The following is a 21,993-nucleotide window of genomic DNA, read 5'->3' as shown; positions in this document are numbered from 1 at the left end:
TGTTTCCGCTTGTTACTTGCTCAATTTGCGTAATCTCACTAAGTATGGTATATTTGGCACAATTTTTGGCGTTTATAAATGTTTAAAATTATTAGCTATGAATCTACACGAACCTAGGTATATATATTTATTGTAATATGTCGTTAACAATTCAATTGCCTGGTAAAAGTTACACTTGTTATAGGTTTCAAGTATATTTTTTATAATTGTTCGAAGTAATTTTAATTATAAACTTATAGTTTACATTATGTATGGAATATGTATTTATTGACATTCATAAATTCAATGTACAGTACATATGTACGTTTAACATTGTAATATATTAAAATGAAAAACAGATTTTAAATAAATTTACTTTTAGGATAGGACATATCTGAAAAAAATTTTTAGGTATAGAAAGTAACTAAATGTAAGTTTGTAACATAAAATAGTACATACATACACATACATACATATAATCACGTCTATATCCCTTGAGGGGTAGATAAAGCCAACGGTCTTAAAAAGACTCATTGGCCACGTTCAGCTGTTTGGCTTAATGATAGAATTGAGATTTAAATAGTGACAGGTTGCTAGCCTGTCGCCTAAAAGGAGATTATAAGATTATAAGTCGCTTTTTACGACATCCTGATGACGTGACGGGAAAGAGATGGAGTGGTCCTATTCTTTTATAATAGATAGAGATAAAATAGTAAAAGCAGAAAAATATAGATCTAAAAAGAGCGAAGGCAATTGGTAAGTGAGCATTCAAAATATGTTCAATTATTCTCGCCGAGAACCCTTCGTTTCGTTCCATTCATTCCGAACCGCTACGGTATGCGTAAACAAGTTTATTATACCTTAGGTATATAAGGTAACCCCTTCAATTCAGTCAGAGTATGTACTTCCGATTTTTCTTATAGCAACAAACGGAGAAAGCAGGTTTATCAATGGTAGATTAATTTTCATCAGACATCTTTTTTTTTATTGAAGCACTTATAAATAATGCACAATTATTTATTTTCTAAAAAATACTTTCGGTTCGTGTAGACTTTCTGTATTGATATGAGTAGGTCCTGTCAACGTATAAAATGTTAAGTTACAACTTTTAAAGATCTAAGAAGTGTGATAGAAGAATTTTGATTGGATTAAAATGTTTGCAGTGATAGTAATGGAAAAGGTGTGTATAATCGAGTAGAATTACAATTTATCGGGGGAAAATTGCTAATGATTTTATACGTTGACGTTTAGCAGTTATCAGCAAACCAAATTGTTACTTTATATGTTACAATCAAAGTTACATTAGGGTTCTAGACGGACGGATGGTTTTTCGATGGCACTCAGACTGGAAAACTGGAGGCTTAGACAATGTAGTATCGCTTCTTAACGAAACGATGTCGAAGTTCTTTTTCGTCTTAGAGATAACGATAAACATTTCCTAGCCAATGTAACGCAATTGTCGCGATCGTTGTGTCGAACGGATCGTTCGATAAACAAACGAATATTGGCTATGGCACCGAAAATTTTGCTGTCAGTGATGCAGTGACTCCACCTGTCAAAGCTGCATTAGAAATAAATGAACCTATCCGCCTTTTTTTGAATATCCGAATACACATCTTTTTATCGAGACCACAGTTTTTCTTAGGATAAAAAAGGCGGGAAGATTTTTCTTTTTTTTTTTCGTTCGTTATAAAAATTGTGCACAGATAACTAATTGGCGCAAACACTTTTTAATTATAATTTAATGTGGGCTCGTTTTCAAATTGCGCTGTTTCTGACCTGCTTTTGGTGTGTGGACTTGGATTCACGAACATTCTTAAGGTCTTCCCACTTTCTTTCTCACTGTGGTTAACCCTCAAAGATGAAAGAGAGGAGATAAAAACCTAAGCTTTGTCAATACGTGAATCTAACATGTCATGGAGTCTTTAAAATGTCTGCTGTTACTTCATACCGTCTATTGGCGGGTTTGCATTTGCATTCGTGCTAACTACATTGATCCTACCACAAATAAGTCTGAGTGCTATGGAAATACCGTCCGTTAATCTAGACCCTGACATCGATGCTCTGAACCAAAAGAAATTATAATATGTTGTAAATGACGCACCGATTATAGTCAAGAGCCCTGCCAGTACTTTTGTTACTCGTGAAAATAGGTATTACTGTTACAGTTTTAAGGTTCAATATAGAAATTGCGATATCTTTTAAGTTTAAGGTTAGATACTTAACTTTATCAGGTTGTCAAATTTAACATGAAATTAATCCTTTTGGTTTAGCAGCACTCCTATTATAATCCTACAATTTTAATATCCATACGAACACAACATTTTCCAACAAATTCATAGTCGTCTAGCACGAGGTACTGAATTAGGCACAGCTAAGTTTTCGATACAATTCAACCTACGTTTTAGACTCAAGCATTCTCCCAATCCGGGAAATAATTTAAAGAACAACATTATAATTTTAGTTAATTCATAATTCAGTCATTAATGTAGATCTGAATATGTTAGCTGAAATTTCAAATCCACTTAGATATAATTCACATAGTAATGGATCTTATCCCATGGTAAACTTTGACAAACTTAACTCAGAATGCTTTGCAATGAAATATGTCTTTTGGCACTCAAAAGTTAACATGTCCAGACAACGTATGACACTTGAATCACCAATGGTCATCAATATTATTGGTATTCCCTAATATCCCTTATAATTTCGATTAGATGCTACTAGTCTACTTTACTTAGAGTAATGTTTAGTTATTGCCTTATTATTTGGTCTGACAAATCTTTGGCAAGTGAGAAATTGTGTAAAAAAGATAAAGTTGTGTGCTTTAATTCATGTGCTTAATTCGATTATATTAGCTAGAATAGAAAAGAGAAGCAGATTTGATCGATCAATCACTACGAGCAGCGAAACTATGAGTAAAATACTTCTAAAAGTTGAACACTAGTTAACTAATCGGGTAGCCGTCATTGTTGACAATTAAAAGGCCTTCGATAGGATTCATCCTGAGATCACGTTCTTAAAGATTAAGTACGAACTATTATTGCGTGTTTAGAATTGCACTGTTACGATCCTTAACGTTTGCAGAAGTATCGATTTAAGAGTCTTTGATACACTCCGCTGTATTGTCCAGTTGAGGCTAGGGGTGCCTCAGGGCAGCCAACTAGGCCCGCTTGTGTTTTCGAACGTCCGAAGAGAGGCTTCAATTTCTCTTTGGTTTCAATAAACACTCGTTTGATGAAGTGTGACGCAACTCAAACGGGCGGGTCCATGTCGCGCTGCAACGACGTCAGTCACGTATGGAACACCCACCCGGGAATTGGAGGTCACGCGTCCGGTACTCCGTGGATGTGATGCTGGTAGTTGTGGTTCAGCTTGTTCGCGAACTCGTGCATGATGTCCCTGAATATCACGGAGTCGAGATTCTCGCCGAGGATGTACAGTAAGTACCAGTCGCCCATTTTGCTTCTCCTGACTATGGTGTCGACATTGTCTCGCCGGACGAGTCTGAATCGCATTCGCATCATGTAGACGCGCATGCGCGGAGAGAAGATGATGACGAGTCGGTACAGTAGCGTGATGAAGGTCAGAATGCCGAGGATCACGAACCAGAACCAGAGGAACACGTAGATCTTTTCGTTGACTACGTTCAGTGGGAGGATGCACAGTGCGTCGTGCCGCTCCACTTCGCCGGACGAACCGAACTTGTTGAATAGTGTACATTTCACCATTCTGAAAAACATATAAAAAAACATCAAAAATTTGCATTAAAGGTGAAGCAATACAATGTATGTGAATTAAATGTTAGATTTTAGCTTTTACTATTCTATTGCTCTTTGGAATATACTACAGGCACACATGAAGGTTACAAAGCACATTAATTTACTGCAAATTCACCCTTATCAATACGCCATTGAGATCCGTTCAGGGTAACTTGACTTTCCTTTGACCGTACATGACCGAGAATGCTGAAGATTGGAAAAAAGGAACAGAAAAGAAATGGGTCTGTGCAATATCAAAACATGCACATTTTATGAGATTATTTTAACTACCTTGCCGTGTGGTTCCCGGCATCAATAAAAAAAGAATAGGACCACTCCCCCTCATTCCCATGGATGTCGTTAAAGGCGATTTAGGGATAGGCTTATAAACTTGTGATTCTTCTTTTAGACGATGGCTAGCAACCTGTCACTATTTGAATCTCAATTCTATCATTAAGCCAAACAGCTGAACGTGGCCTATCAGTCTTCTTAAGGCTGTTGGCTCTGTCTACATGTGTATGTACCTTGGAAATATGTATATCATGGGATCCACACGGTCCTCCTGATCGGACTCCATGTACGCTATCACGTCCAGCCCGAAGGTCAGGAACTCGCCGTCGAAGAAGCGATTCATCAGAAACATTTGCCCTGTAACAAGCGGTCATTTCAAGCATGTTTGTTGCTGTTGCGTCACAAGTTGCTGACGCGTCTTTGGATGTCGTAAGAGGCGAAAATGAATAAGTGCTATCATCTACTTATCCTTCTCCTGGCCTTGGATGTTTATGTATATAAGTATTTTTTATAAAATATAGTATCGTTGGATTAGTATTTCGTAACACAAGTGTCGAACTTACTTCGAGTATAACTCAATCTGTGTTATCTGTCCCGTTTATTTATTAGTCTCAGTTGCATCCTTACCTAAAACCACGATCCTGGTTTTTCACACAAAGCGACTTATGTCTAACCTCCGCAACCTTTGCGATCTATACTAATATTATGAAGCTGAAGAGTTTGTTTGAACGCGCTAATCTCAGGAACTATTGCTTCGAATTCAAAAATTCTTTTTGCGTTGTATAGACCATTTATCGAGGAAGGCTAAAGGCTATATAACATCAAGCTGCAACTATAAGGAGCAAATAAATAATGGCATATGTGAAAAGAACGGGGAAAATTATTCATCCTTAAGGGCTTCAATGATGACCAAAATAACTTTTCCACGCGAAAGAAGTCGCGGGCACAGCTAGTGTAAAATATAACCAAAATTGGATCATGTTAACACAGACAATGTGCCTATTGCCGCACGCTGTTACTTCATGGCAAATTATTGGTATAAAAACTTACAAACGAATAAATATATTTATTAGAATTCGACCGCGTTTGGACGCTTTTAAGTCGTGTAAAAAAATGCTTCACTATTTGGGTTTAAAAGATTTTTCTTATAAAAGATGTTACACGTACAATAATTGTAATTCTGTATTTAATTTAAATTTGTTTGGCAAGAAAAACCGCACCGGGAACCACGCGGCACCGTCGTGTGCCGCGTGGTTCCCGGCACCAAAACAAAAAAGAACAGTACCACTCCATCTCTTTCCCATGGATGATCGTAAAAGGCGTCTAAAGGAATAGGCTTTTAAACTTGCGATTCTTTATTAGGCGATGGGCTAGCAACCTGTCCCTATTTGAATCTCAATTCTATCATTAAGCCAAACAACTGAACGTGGCCTATCAGTCTTTTCAAGACTGTTGGCTCTGACTACCCCGCAAGGTATATAGACTTTATGTATGTATGTATGTTTGTTCAACGTCGTTACATGCGTTTTAATTCAATATGTTTTTGATTTACAATCGGCCGTTAGTTGCCGATTCGGGACAGGCGCGCGGCAGATGGCCCGCGGTATTTCAGTTCAGGACATGTTTAGGGTTTCGTGTGTCCACGAAATTGGAGATAATGTGAAGCGGTTCAATACTCTTAAACTTTCGTGTTGCATAATTATTAATTGTATGCAGACTGAAATTAACGCGAACATAAGGTTTTTACCATTAGTTCCTATTTACAAACAATAGGAATTCCTAAATTCTTTTACGTCGTAGTTAGTACGACGGCCTCTGTGGCGCAGCGGTAGGACGCTTGTCTGTGACACCGGAGGTCCCGGGTTCGAATCTCGGCCAGGGCATGATGAGAAAAGAACTTCCTCTTCTAACGTCAAGTATATCTGGCGTCTGTCCTAATTCACAGTACCTAAGCATATGGCCTCTATCGTCAATAGTAAGTCAGGTCGCGAAGAGACTCCAGTCGGGAATCGAACCCGAGTGACCGAAGTTCAGAAGAAAGACCACAGCCGCTGCACCAAACAGGCAACTACATTGTGAGATACATACATACATATGGGCACGTCTATATCCCTTGTGGGGTAGACAGAGCCAACAGTCTTGAAAGGGCTGATAGGCCACGCTCAGCTATTTGGCTTAATGATAGAATTGAGATTCAAATAGTGTCAGGTTTCTAGCCCATCGCCTAAAAAAAGAATCCCAAGTTTGTAAGCCTATCCCTTAGTCGCCTTTTACAACATCCATGGGGAAGAGATGGAGTGGTCCTAATCTTTTTTTTTACTGGTGCCGGTAAGCACACGGCACATTGTGAGATATATGAACTTAGGACATAGGTTTAGGTTTAAAGAATTTATTCTCAAAAAAGATTACAAAATCCACTTACATGAGAACAAAAGATATGAAAAATCTTAAAACTAAACAGCAGTCCCGTATTCAATTAAGGGTAATATCAATATCCAATAATATACATTTCTTTGGTTGAAAGATGCCGATAACAAGCACAAAGAATAAAGCAAAGAACAAACAAATACTAAAAATTAATTCTCATAGAGATATAATCGCATGTTTCATGGCCACACATCGTAAGGGCAGCGTGCGCCGCAGATTCGTTATTGGAAACTAAGGGTGCTGTCATGCAAGCCAATTCAGGACTGAACCCGGTTCAAACTAACCGAGTGGATAGAAAAATATATATTTTTCTTATATATATGTTTATTTTTTTATTACGTGCGCAGATTGACCTGCACTAGCACCTAGGTCATAACTGAAAATCAGCGTATTGCTCTATAACAATAAATTCGTTGAGTTGTGACCTTTTTGTATTGCTGCAACTCACACCCTAATTAATTTGTGTTTCATATGAAATTGTAAATTGTGTGTAGCAAATCAAATAAATGAATTATCTGTCTATATAAAATATATATATATAATTAAAATTCTCGTGTCACAATGTTCGTTCCCAAACTCCTCCGAAACGGCTTGACCGATTCTCTTTGAAATTTTGTGAGCATATTGAGTAGGTCTGAGAACTACGTCTATTTTTCATACCACTATACAATACCCCTTACCATTTTTTTTTAAACTAGAAATTACTTAATAATTATTTAATGGCAAAACAACGTTTGCCGGGACGGCTAGTTTTTTCCTTTATAAATTTATTACATACATACATGCGGCCCGTGTGGTTACCGGCATTTATAGAAAAAAATAATAGAACTACTCCATCTCTTTCCCATGGATGTCGTAAAAGGCGATTCAGGCTTACTCATCACCTTAAAGGGAAAATCCTAATTGTATAGCGTTACTCTTAGTCGCCTTTTGCGACATCCATGGGAAAAAATTGGAATACTTCATTCAGATAAACATGGTTTATTAAATCATCAGCGACATTTACATACATAATACAAGGATAAAGGTCCGATTTATCTGTCTCCAACTTTACAAGTACTTAACTAAATATGTATCTACCTATATAGAAAGCAAAATATCTGCCTTGCCTATTTGGATGAGAAATTGCATAGTTATCCTGAGGCGACGGCGCGCTACGAATTTTTGAATCGCGATATAACGACAGAGAGTTATTACAGTTTTAATATATTTCCAGTTTCATTTATATTTGGCCGCGTTTAGCTGAATTGAGATAAAGACCTTTTTCAAGTGAACTGTGTTAGCTAGCGTTTATTTATTTATTAAAAACTTGATTGCACAAAATAAATGTACAAAAGGCGGACTTAATGTCATTTGGCATTCTCTACCAGTCTATAACAGCTTAGAAAAACTTTAAGTTTAGCATTACAAAAATCACAATCTGGATCACTTGATCGATTTGTATAAATTTCGAGAGAAAGAGTATCTTAGAAACTAAGAGAAACGTTAATGAATTAGCTCGTTCATACATAAATCATGCCTCCTTTCCGGAAGGGTAGGCAGAGATCACATCTTTCCACTTGCCATGATCCCTGCATACTTCTTTCGCTTCATCCACATTCATAACTCTCTTCATAGAAGCTCATCAGTTTCGGGTACTCTTGGCCAGACTTTGCTAGAACGTCTCCGATTTGATCAAGGTACGTTCGTCTAGGCCTTCCCACTCCAACAGTCCCATTCACACTTTCTTCGTATATTTGCTTAGTCAACCTGCTTTCATTCATCCTATCGACATGACCAAACCACCTAAGAATTCCCTTTTCTATTCTTGTCACTACATCTTCTTTCACATCACAACATTCCCTCACGCTGTTCCTTATCCTGCCAATCTATTTTACACCTATCATACTCCTAAGCGCTCTCATTTCCACCGCGTTGATTCTACATACATACAGTGCCGTGTGGTTCCCGGCACCAGTACAAAAAAGAGTAGGACCACTCCATCTCTTTCCTATGGATGTTGTAAAAGGCGACTAAGGGATAGGCTTACAAACTCGGGATTCCTTTTTTTAGGCGAAGGCATAGCAACCTGTCACTATTTGAATCTCAATTCTATCATTGAACCAAATAGCTGAACGTGGCCATTCAGTCTTTTCAAGACTGTTAGCTCTGTCTACCCCGCAAGGGATATAGGCGTGATTATATGTATGTATGTATGTATGTATCATACTCCTAAGCGCTATAATTTACACCGCTTTTATTCTACTTTCGTGCTTTTACGTGAATAAGCTCGTATTAACAGTTAAGATGATTTTCTTACCTATAACGTTCACAAGAGCAAGCCCCTCGCACAGGTAGTACCTGTAGGCCCACCAGTTGTGGTACCTCAGGTTCTCCCAGAGGTAGTCCAGTATGAGCTTCTTCTTCGTCTTCTTCTCTATCTCGGTACACACCCCGACGTCCAGATCCATCATCAGAGCCCTGATCTTCCCGCCTTCCCACGACTTCCACAGCCATCGCGGCGCGTAGAATAACATTGCCTGGAACAAAATGCAATTTTATTAATGATTTGTTCTTAAAAATTTAGTGGACAGAAACATTTTCAATGATAGAAAGTGATAAAAGATCTTTTGACCTTAATTTGTCAATGATTCTGGAAGTATAAAAACAAAGATTTGGCTTTGAATTTATTTGATAGAAAATTGTGGCCCGAAAAGTCCTAATTTTGCTAGGGATAATTATGTTCACAAAATATATAAAAAATTGGAAAAAAAAACACGCGATATGAATATCGAAAAGCGGACTTCGAGGCTCCTAAACATAAGGGTGCAAATAATCAAGAAATGAATGAAATCCACAATGGAAACTTCATACATAGGTACATAAAAATCACGCCTCTTTCCCGGAGGGGTAGGCAGAGACTACCTCCGTCCACTTGCCACGATCTCTGCATACTTCCTTCGCTTCATCCACATTCATAACTCTCTTCATGCAAGCTCGGCGGTTTCGGGTACTTTTGACGACTTGGAAACTTACTTATGGAAACTTCAGTAGACTTTAAAGCCTCGTATACACACCGGAGGTCCTGGGTTCGAATCCCGGCCAGGGCATAATGAGAAAAGAACTTTCACTAATTGACCTAGGTCTTGGATGTTTATCTATACAAGTATTTATTATAAAAATATAGTATCGTTGAGTTAGTATCTCGTAACACAACTCTCGAACTCACTTCGAGGCTAACTCAATCTGTGTAATTTGTCCCGTACATACATACATACATATAATTACGCCTATATCCCTTGCGGGTAAGACAGAGTATATCACTATTTCGTGATAAAATGCCTTAGTTATAGAACCTTATGTTACTTGGTTAATTATTAATTTTCTATTTCTTATTCTATAGTCCGATTGGTAAACAAACATATCGAGTTCATCCGTCGACATTTTGATTCCATATTGCCCAAATGTATTCTTTAACTGCCCCGATGAAAGAAGCCATAATAGTTTATGTCCATAAAGTTTAGTTTTACGATACTGTCTAGCCAGATGAATTTATTGGTTTCTGATTGTGTTGCACTTGCATTTGTGACTTTATCACGAGGAAATAGATGCACCTTTTCCGTGGCAATGTTGTGGTAATCGACGCAGGTTGCACTTTTTAAAACGGACTTAGCAAATGTGTACTGGATTTAGTGAGGGTTATTGCGATATGTTATTGGTTAAGTGAATGCCCGCGAGTTGATTTATGGTCGCTTCTTGTGTGTATAATAAATAAATATATACGGGATAAATAAATTAAATCCACAAAGGCGTCTAAGGAATAGGCTTATAAACTTGGGATTCTTCTTTTAGGCGACAGGCTAGCAACCTGTCACTATTTGAATCTCAATTCTATCATTAAGCCAAATAGCTGAACGTGGCCATTCATTCTTTTCAAGACTGTTGGCTCTGTCTACCCCGCAAGGAATATAGACGTGACCTTATGTATGTGTCCATCCATGCTCACGCTTCTATCTATTAGAAATTCTAAAACAGCATTCGTGTTCTTGTTGCATAAAAATATGATCAGTATAAATATCAATCTTTATATCACTTCATACGAGACTTGGCAGTTGGCATCAGGCGTGTCACACATCTGTCATACATTATAACTAACGAGGAGTGGAACTGAGCGTTTAACTGAGAATAATTTGGCACTGAGAATAAATGTCGTGTGGTTCCAGACACTACAAAAGGATTATAACATACATACATATAGTCACGTCTATATCCCTTGCGGGGTAGACAGAGCCAACTATCTTGAAAAGACTGAATGGCCACGTTCAGCTATTTGGCTTAATGATAGAATTGAGATTCAAATAGTGACAGGTTGCTAGCCCATCGCCTAAAGAAGAATCCCAAGTTTGTAAGCCTACCCCTTAGTCGCCTTTTACGACATCCATGGGAAAGAGATGGAGTGGTCCTATTCTTTTTTGTATTCGTGCCGGGAACCACACGGCATTATAACATCCCTTTAATAATATAAGGCTTAACTCTTTCAAAGCTTGGGATTTTCCTTTTAGGCGATGAGATAGCAACCTGTCACTTTTAGATTCTCAATTCTATTATTAAGCCAAATAGCTGAACGTGGCCATTCAGTCTTTTCAAGACTGTTGGCTCTGTCTACCCCGCAAGGGATATAGACGTGACCATATGTATGTACGTTTCTGCTAACACAGCACCTCACGGGACACGGATTTCATCTGTCATATCTGCGCAGGTTCCACAAAACAGAGAACGATTTGTGTCCCTGTGACAGTGGTGAGATACAGGACATCGATCATCTGCTCAAACGCTGCCACAGTTTCACAAACCATCGCATGAATCATGTTTTCATTTGGGACAATTTAAAAATTAACCCATACAGACTGACGGACATTGTGACGAAAGAACAGTCGATGGCCTCACTGACTAAAATTTGTTGAATATATTTTCTCCAATTTAATAGAACTCAATAGAGACATCTTAGCACAATAATATAATATATAAAATAATGATAATATATATATATATATATATATACACATAAAATAAAATAATATATATATCTGTCTATGTCCCTTGCGGGGTAGACAGAGCCAACAGACTTAAAAAGACTGAATGGACACGTTCAGCTATTTGGCTTAATGATAGAATTGAGATTCAAATAGTGACAGGTTGCTAGCCCATCGCCTAAAAGAGGAATCCCAAGTTTATAATCCTATCCTATAGTCGCCTTTTACGACATCCGTGGGAAAGAGATGGAGTGGTCCTATTCTTTTTGTAATGGTGCCGGGAACCACACGGCACTTAAAGTTTTCTATGTTTAATAAAAGACAAGACAATTATAAATGTGTGTTACATACATATACCTAGACAAAATTTTTATACAGTTTGTGAAAAAAAAAAAAAAGTTAAACCATTTACCTACAATGTATAAAGAGCGAAAATGCGATAATTTTAATAGATTCTGGTTCGTATATTCACTAGCACCGTACCGTGCCAAGACGTATATCGCGTTCAACAAGTGCATTATCGGTTCACACTCGGATGCGCCGGCGCGGCGTGAGGCCATTATCTTGCACGTATGAGCAAAATTGTCGCTTTGTAACTTTTGCAAGAAACTAGACCGATAGTGCCGTGTGGTTCCCGGCACCAATAAAAATAGAATTTGACCACTCTCTCTTATTCCAATGGATGTCATAAAAGGCGACTAAGTGATAGTTTATAAACTTGAGATTCTTCTTTCAGGCGATGGGCCAGCAACCTGTCGCTTTTTAAATCTCAATTCTACCATTACGCCAAAACGAACGTGGCCAACCAGTCTTTTTAAGATTGTTGGCTCTGTCTAGCCCGCATGGAATATAGACGTGAATATATGTATGTATAAACTAGACTTTTGCCAGGGGATATGTCTTTGTGAATATTTTATGCTAATAGCAATATAACAACTCATTTATATAACATCTCAATTAAAGCATCATCGTCTTGCTTCCATACTGGATTGGTAGGTAAGAAAAACTCCTCCTGTGCAGTTCGTAAAAGTCGACTAAGGGAGAGGCTAACAAACTTGGGATTCGCAAACCTTTGACTAGTTAAATCTCAATGCCATCAGCTGAACGAGGCCTTTTAGTCTTTTTGAGATTATTGGCTCTACCCCGTAAGGGATATAGACGTGATTTGACATAAGTCTGCATGTTCCACACCTCTGCAGATCAGTCCATGACCTGATGATAATGATGATAAGGTTTTTACATGAAGCGATTACCGTCTCACATCCGCAACTTTTGCGGGGAAACCTTAATCTTACTTTAAAAAAGCATGCTACTTGTATCAATAACCACTGACTGTCACATTGTAGCAAACGCTTATTCTAACGTTGCAAAAGTTCATTGTGGTCCAAGGTTCAACTCTTAGTGACTCAGTTGGCAAAGACCGCCACTGCCACAGGAGAAGACGTTAAGTTATAAGCGATGGCGGAAACTCGCGATAATTTTTTTTTTAATTAATCAAGATTTAAAAAAAAATTGTTAAATTAACCAAATTTATTAACTACACATGGAAAGACAGATAATGCGGCACATAGACACTGCAGTATAATGGCGTAGAATTAATTAAGCAAAATGAAAATAGTTTATTGACTTGCAATATATAAAACAGCACAGCAACTAATATCTAGTATATAAATGGTCTTAGGAATATCTAGTCTTGTCTAGGAACATGTAAAGATGAAAGATAGTTAAAGGGAGGAAGGATAGAAATCCTTTGACGTGATGTCTATTTAATCTTTTTGATAATTTGCGTATATATAATAATCTCAATTCCATCATTGAGCCGAGCAGCTGAGCGTGGCCATTCAGTCTTTTCGGTACTATTGGCTCTGTCCACCCCGTAGGGGATATAGACGTGACCACATGTATGTATGTATACATACATATAGTCACGTTGTGGGGTAGACAAAGCCAACAGTCTTGAAAAGACTGAATGGCCACATTCAGCTATTTGGCTTAATAATAGAATTGAGAACAAATAGTGACAGGTTGCTAGCCCATCGCCTAAAAAAGAATCCCAAGTTTGTAAGCATATCCCTTAGTCGCCTTTTACGACATCCATGGGAAAGAGATGGAGTGGTCCTATACTTTTTTGTATTGGTGCCGGGAACCACACGGCACATATGTATGTATGTGTATAATAAAGAACCTGCATAGGGTTATACTTTTTATCCCTGTTAAAACTAAAGAACCCGTGAGATTTGCGAAAATCCTGTATTATTTTGCAGGAGTTGGTAAATTTTCACGGGCGAATCTGCGGGTAAAAGCTAGTTGGAGCTAGCATTAAGTCCGCTAATTGGGCAATACTTACTCGTACATTTGTATTTTGTGCAATAAAGTTAAAATACCTAAATAACACAAAAACTTAAGAACGAAAAAAAATTGAGATAGAATATCTACGGCCATTGGATGGAGTCAAACCCAACGCCCTCAATAAAATTAGCTAATCCCACGGTTAACGCGGCAAAAGTAAGTCTCTCATACATTGCCCAGCCGCGGACATTGTACGAGTCGCTTATAGCGTTTCAAACAATGATTTCTGTGGTCAGTAATTGGAAAATTTTCAGTTATGCCGGCATAATTGCTTATTAGTAGTGGGATTTATGTTTCTCAGTAATTTGTTTTATGCCGGCTATTGTTGGCGTTTTGGCAGAATGTGTGAATTGAAACATTGTCGAAAATTGTAGGCGACAGGCGTTTAATTTGTTATAATGAGGAATGCTATTAGGGAGGCAACCGTTCTACTAACTAGTTCTACATTCATTTATGTTTTTTAGATGTAGACAATGTGCATTTCAGTCCATGATTTAGATTTGAGAGATCTATATTTGTATATTGATTTTTCTTTTAGGCGATGAGGCATTCCCTTTTTTTAATCTCAATTCTAACGTTGGGCCAAGCAGCTGAGCGTGGCATATCAGTCTTTTCAGGACTGCTGGCTCTGTCTACCCCGCGGGGGGTATAGACGTGATTATATGTATGTATGTTTGTATAATTATATTCTAGCAGATGATACGTGACTAATCTTTAAAATGAACCGCCGTAGCGAAGCAAAACAAAATATTCTCAGTATTTTTCAACATTAGTCGAGAAAAAACAACGTTAAAACGCTTCAGTTGTACATTTACACCACAATTACACCCGTTACTTCATATGACTCGCGCTTTTCAGGGTCACCGTATATTCGGACGAGGAATTTTATTACAGGATAGACGAGGAATTTTATTCATATTTTCAGTTTGCGAAATCTATAGATATTTTCTTATAATTTATACCATTTTTATGAATGGGAAAGTTCGTTTGTTTATTGATTCTTCACAATTTATCTACTTGATCGATCTGCATGGAATTTTGCACACACATAGCAGAATAGAATAGAATAGATTAAAAAAAAAATTAGATACAAGGTATCACTTATTGAAGTCACATTACTATTGAAGTGATTTGACCTCAATAAGTGATACCTTGTACTACTACCGCTTCCAAAGCGCGTTTGTCGAAGAAGCGGCGGAACAAACTACACTGCAGCATTTTTCACCGGACGTCAATTTACAAATATAGTCTGGAATAATGAGCATATACCTTTTCATTCCGGAAAAATTATAAACGCTAAATATTGAAATTCCTAGTAACCTACAACTTTTCTTCATAATGTTTCGATGTTAGACTAGCTTTTACACGCAGTTTCGGCCGCGATAATTTATGACTATCTACAAAAGAACACAGGCAGGCAGGCAGCTCTGAAATACCGCATAGCAAATGCAATGCATTCAGAAACTTTTGCCACACAAAGCACTTTTCAAGAACTTGCCATAAACTTTTTTTAAGAATGTTTTGCCTTGAATTCAAGAAACTATCCTTCCAAATATAAAATTCAATGAAATTATTTTAATGTATGTATAAAATAGTTAAAACGCTGTTATATTTTAGATGCGGTTAAAACAATGTATCTTAGAACAATTCCCGCTCTAAGTAAAATATTTAGTAACGAGAACAGAGCTAGATTACTAAAAAAATCTGAACAATAATGCTAAAAAATAATAAAAGAATAAGATCACTCCATCTCGTTCCCATGTATGTCGTAAAAGGAGACAAAGGGATAGGCTTATAAACTTGATTCTGCTTTTAGGCGATAGGCTAAATTTATAAATCCATAAAGCTGCACGTGGCCTTCCGGTCTTTTCAAGACTGTTGGTTCAGTCTACCTGTAAGGCATAAAGACGTGGTACTATGTATCAATACTAATATTATAATGCTGAAGAGTTTGTTTGTTTGAACGCGCTAGTCTCAGGAACTAATGGTTCGAATTGAATTTTTTTTTTGCCTATAATAACTATTCCACGCGGACGAAGTCGCGGGCACAGCTAGTGTAACATATAAATCATTACAAACCCTTACGGGATAGACAGACACAACAGTCATGAAAAGACTGAAACCAAACGGCTGTAAGATTTGCAATGTACGTACAAGATTTCTAAATTTCACTTTGCACTCGCATTCCCTCAGCTGAATTTTAGGTAACGTATAGCTGTTTATAGTTCTGACAAATTATTTCTTGCATGTTCAATATATAAATGTTGCATGCATATGTTGCACACATGATAGATGATGGTGACTTCAAATAGTTGTACAGCATTCTGTTATATTAATGATTTTGGTCCTGGAAAATGGAGATAAAGAGTTTAGAAGCGCTAAATTTATTTAAAGAAAAGGTGACTGATTCATGGACGTACAACGAGATTGAAGATCTATTTTCTTTTGTAATTCTCCCACTCATTTTTGTGTGTTCCCTTTGTGCCGCTGTGTTGTTTGGGACCTTGGGTCCGCTTCCCGCAATTTCACTTTCCACCTTGTCCGATTTTATATTTAATTATCTATAAGCAATTTTAGGTTTTTATAATTATTTATAAGCAATTTTAAGTCTTTATAATTATTTATAAGCAATTTTAAATCTTTACAAATATTTATAAACAATTTTAAGATTGAAATAATTATACATATATATGTACATATAATCACGTCTATATCCCTTGCGGGGTAGACAAAGCCAACAGTCTTGAAAAGACTGGTAGGCCACGTTCAACTGTTTGGCTTAATGAAAGAATTGAGATTCAAATAGTGACAGGTTGCTAGCGCATCGCCTAAAAGAAGAATTCCAACTATACAAGCCTATCGCGACGAGACTTCGTATAAAAACCTGATTTAACTATCTTACTTCTATCATTATATCAGCCAAACAGCTGAACTTGGCCTATAAGTGTTATCAAGACTGTTGGCTCTTTCTACCCCGCAAGGGATATAGACGTCGTTAAATGTATTTATGTAACTCCCGCACGAGCATCTTGCAGGATAATTTACTTAATGTACTGGTTACATCACGTGATCGAAATGTAATTTAAAAAAAAAAGACAAAAACCCACAACTTCCTTTTACGTCGTCGGTTAAAAACGTACAGTCTCGATATTTGAAACGACACAAGTGTTTTTTTTAATATAACGTCTGTGCGTAGTATCCCTGCGCCGTCAAATCTAAGATTTCTTGTGTTTTTATTGACATCTGTTGGCGAAATATGTTCCTCGTGTCCAAATATTTTATCTTTCTGCGCCAACAATAACGTTGCATTGATTTTACCTGTTGACATAAAAATGTTAACGCACAAAAAAGTGGGGTGTTATAAAGTTTATTCATTTACTAGAGGCCGCCCGCGACTTCGTCCGCATGGAAACCCTATAGAATAGAAAAGAATAGATTTATTTTCAAAATTGGATACAAGGTATCACTTATTGACGTCACATCACTTTAATCTAATTATAACTACTACCGCTTCCAAAGCGCATGTGTAAAAGAAGCGGCGGAACAAACTACACTGCAGTAACTACTACCAATCTACACTTTCAATCCTGCGGGAACTCTGGATAAAATGTAGCCTATGTGTTATTCTGAGTCTTGAGCTACCCACATACCAAATTTCATCGTAATCTGTTCAGTAGTTTTTGCGTGATAGAGTAACAAACATTCATACTGACATCCTGATATACTCACAAATTTTCGCATTTATAATATTAGTAGGATTTAAACTTTATGCACGTAAAATGTACAACAGGTGGATTCAATAATAAAAATATATTCCCGTGTCACAATGTTCGTTCCCGTACCTACTCCTCCAAAACGGCTTGACCGATTCTCATGAAATTTTGTGTGCATATTGAGTAGGTCTGAGAATCGGCCTACATCTATTTTTCATACCCCCTAGTGATGAGGGTTGTCCAACCTTAACATTTTTTTTTTAACTAGAAATTACTTAAAAAATATTTATATGGCAAAACAACGTTTGCAGGGACAGCTAGTCTTATCCACACTTCCACACTAATAATAAAGAGGAAAGATTTGTATTTTTGTATGTTTGTGTGGAATTAACTCAAAAACTACTGGTCCGATTTTGATAAAATTTGGCACAGATATAGAATAGACCTTCAAAAGTGACATAGGCATAAATTAGTTTTTACTCTTTGTTTATTTCAAAATATAAAACACAAAAATATGTCCACCCGTGCGAAGCCGGGGCGGGCCGCTAGTAGGTATATAAAATTCTAGTGTCACAATGTTCGTTCCCGTACTCCTCCGAAACGGCTTGACCAATTCTCGTGAAATTTTGTGAGCATATTGAGTGGGTCTGAGAATCGGCCAACATCTATTTTATACCATCATCATACCCACAAAATTCATAACAACGCTTGTTGTTTTGAATTGGTATTTCTATATTATTTTCGTTTCTTCAAAAATATTCGAAGATAATACATTCTCAAACATTACTAGCGTCCAAGAATGCATCTGAAAAAACGCACATCTGAAGATAAACCTAAATCATATTAACAATCGAATTATTATATATTTCAACGGAAAAAACAAAGATGAAACAACTAATAGAAGGTCAAGTCTAATGTGTTTTATTAACATGATTTACGACGTTATTCTAGCGAAAGCCCCCGAGTAAAAGATGCATTACCGGTTTATTGAATCGGTTATAGGTAATGTTATAAGCAATCAATATTCCATAAATAAGTCCACTCACCCGGATTAGAACCTGGTCCCTCGGGTGCTGTGCGAAAAGCGGACAATACACCAATACACCATCAGATAACAAGGATTTACTACCAACAAATAATGTACTGCGGTATATTGGTTATTACTTGGTTGTAAAAGATAATAGGGGCGTGATATGCTTTTGTTAGAGCCGTGTGGTTCCCGGCACCGATACAAAAAAGAATAGGACCACTCCATCTCTTTCCCATGGATGTCGTAAAAGGCGACTAAGGGATAGGCTTACAAACTTGGTATTCTTTTTAGGCGATGGGAAAGCAACCTGTAACTATTTGAATCTCAATTCCATCATAAAGCCATACAGCTGAACGTGGCCATTCAGTCTTTTCAGGACTGTTGGCTCTGTCTACCCCGCAAGGGATATAGACGTGACCATATGTATGTATGCTTTTGCCGTGTGGTTTCAGGTATTTTTGAATCGAACCACTCCATATCTTTTCCCATGGATTTCGTAAAAGGCGTCAAAGGGATTGGGATTCCTCTTGTAGGCGATGGGCTGCCACTATTTGAATCTCAATTCCATCATAAAGCCATACAGCTGAACGTGGCCTTTCAGTGTTATCAAGTCTGTTGGCTCTGTCTACCCCGCAAGGACTGTATGAATGAATCAATGAGCAGAAAGTGGGCTCTCAGTTTTTTTCATTATACGTAGGTATGTATATGTTATTAGACGTGATTATATGTTTGAGTGTACGTATGTTAAAGATTTAACTCTACTTTGACGGAGTATTCTATGCCATTAACATACATACATATGGTCACGTCTATATCCCTTTCGGGGTGGACAGATCCAACAGTCTTGAAAAGGCTGAATGGCCACGTTCAGCTATTTCGCTTAAATATAGAATTGAGATTCAAACAGTGACAGGTTGCTAATCCATCGCCTAAAAAAGAATGTCAAGTTTGTAAGCCTATCCCTTAATCGCCTTTTACAACATCCATGGGAATGAGATGAAGTGTTCCTATTCTTTTCTGTATTAGTGCCGGGAGCAACACGACATATATATGTATGTATATGACATTAAAATTAAATAAAATTCATTTAAAAAAATTAACATCAAAATTGTGTTTTAATTCTAAACAAGTAAGCAACAAACGGTATTTTCTTTTTGTCAAATTTGTATCGCATAATAAAACCACAAATTATACAAAAGTAAGTAAGTTAAGTATAGAACTACAGTAAGCGTAACAAATTGTTACTCGAGGTGAGGAAATCTTCCATTAGTCTTTCTTAAAAACGGTTCGGGATTTATACGAGCTCAGGTTTAACGCATAATATTTATGTAAGTAAGTATATTTCTTTTATTTATTACCAGCCATTATTGTAAGAAATAATAATGTAGGCCACATCTACAGAAATCAAAATGGTCAAATCCCACTATTAAGAATTATAAATGCGAAAGTTTGTATGTCAGTATGGATGTTTGTTACTCTTTCACGCCAAAACTACTGAACCGATTACGACGATATTTGGTATGTAGGTAGCTGAAGACCCAGAATAACATATGGCTATAGGCTACTTTTCATCCCGGAATTCCTGTGGGATTGATAGGGTTTCCATGCGGACGAATTCGCGGGCGGAATCTAGTTATTCATATTTCTATGGTCATATTTACCCTACATAAATCAGATCGGCGCAAGCGCTAGTGACAAGTGACATAACGCGTGATGAATGAGCACAGATTGCAATAGAATTTGTGAATTTCACATCGACACCGCTAATAGAAAGAAGTGACGAGATATATAAACTGCGGGATGGACAGTGTAAAGACTGTATGGTCTGTCCACCGTACATATCACTCTGACCTTTTAAGGCGCGAGCCATTGTATACATACATTTTAGTTAATACTAGCTGTGCCTGCAACTTCGTCCGCGTGGAATATTTATTTTGGGCATCATTGAAGCCCTCAAAGATTAATAATTTTCCCCGTTTTTTCACATTTTCCATTATTTCTTCGCTCCTAAAAGTAGCAGCGTGATGTTATATAGCCTAAAGCCTTCCTCGATAAATGGTATTCAACACAAATAGATTTTTTCAATGGAACCAGTAGTTCCTGAGATTAGCGCGTTCAAACAAACAAACAAACTCTTTAGCTTTATAATATTAGTATAGATAACATGCGCGATTATAAACGATGGGATAGACAGTTTGACAGTGTATAGTCTCACTGTACATAAATTATTTTGCTTACGCGACGAACATCACGCGCGTATAATTTACCTATACTAATCTATACTATAAATAAGATGTCGTTAAACGCGAAAAGGAATATGGTTATAAACTTGGGAATCTTCATTTAGGCGAAGGGCTAGCAAACTGTCACTATTTTTATTTCATTAAGTATCATTAAGCCAAAGAGCTGAAAGTGAGTTGTCAGTCTTTCAAGTCTGCTGGCTCTGTCTACCCCGCAAGGTATATAGACGTGATTATATGAATGAATAAAAGATACATCAATCTTGAAATAGTGAATAAATTAATAGTTTGAATCTTGAAATTATTTTTGTAACAAACAATTCCGGTGTGATCTACGTAAATCGATTAGTATCACTGTTGCCCATTCCAAAATAACGCCAGCCGCCCCGCTAATGGGTTCGTCTATAATTATTCGTGTATAAATAGTTTGAAGTGCTCAGTGTTCAGCCCCCTTGGAGAAGCGTAGCTACATTAAACGCAGTCTTATAAGACGTTATAACGTTCACATACATTCATAAGGTTTTGTACATACATTCATATAGTCACATCTATATTATCTCTTGCGGAGTAGAGCCGATAAGTCTTGAAAACACTGATAGGCCTCGTTCAGCTGTTTGCCTTAATGAAATAGAAAGGTTGCTAGATCATCGCCTAAAAGAAGAATCCCAAGTTTATGAGTCATTAAGCCAAAGCCCTTAGAAGAAGATCTTGTTTTTATATCTTACATAATAGAAAGAGCCAGTATACATAATACATTCGAGGCCACGTTAAGATAATTGATTGAAATGAGATTCTGAGACCGTGTGGTTCCCGGCACCAATACAAAAAAGAATAGGACCACTCCATCTCTTTCCCATGGATGTCGTAAAAGGTGACAAAGGGATAGGCTTACAAACTTGGGATTCTTTTTTAGGCGATGGGCTAGCAACCTACCACTATTTGAATCTCAATTCTTTCATTAAGCCAAATAGCTGAACGTGGCCATTCAGTCTTTTCAAGACTGTTGGCTCTGTCTACCCCGCTAGGGATATAGTCGTAACCATATGTATGTATGTATTCTGAGACAGTGACGGGTTGCTAGATCATTGTCAAAAAGTGAAATCCATACCAAGTTTAGTCCTTCTTTGCTTAAGCAAGATGAGGTCCGATGTAATACACACAATTTCCTATATAAATAAACCTATTCAAATA

At 37.2% G+C, this 21,993-nt stretch overlaps 1 protein-coding gene across 6 annotated transcripts in view; it reads right to left on the bottom strand.

Annotated features, from left to right (window-relative positions):
* LOC106132952 (innexin shaking-B) overlaps positions 1–21,993 on the bottom strand; it is a 74,970-nt gene continuing 52,977 nt past the window's right edge. For all 6 annotated transcript variants that reach the window (XM_013332527.2, XM_013332528.2, XM_060954567.1 and 3 more), the window contains exons 3-5: positions 8,758–8,977; positions 4,265–4,388; positions 1–3,711 (exon numbers count right to left, since the gene is read on the bottom strand). In XM_013332527.2, the coding sequence (XP_013187981.1) occupies positions 3,306–3,711; positions 4,265–4,388; positions 8,758–8,977 (750 nt within the window). In that variant the 3' untranslated portion in view covers positions 1–3,305. The remainder of the gene's footprint in view (positions 3,712–4,264; positions 4,389–8,757; positions 8,978–21,993) is intronic.

This window comes from Amyelois transitella, chromosome 4, assembly GCF_032362555.1.
Source record: "Amyelois transitella isolate CPQ chromosome 4, ilAmyTran1.1, whole genome shotgun sequence".
In the NCBI taxonomy this organism is placed as follows: domain Eukaryota; kingdom Metazoa; phylum Arthropoda; class Insecta; order Lepidoptera; family Pyralidae; genus Amyelois; species Amyelois transitella.
This window is presented reverse-complemented; position numbering and strand designations above follow the sequence as displayed.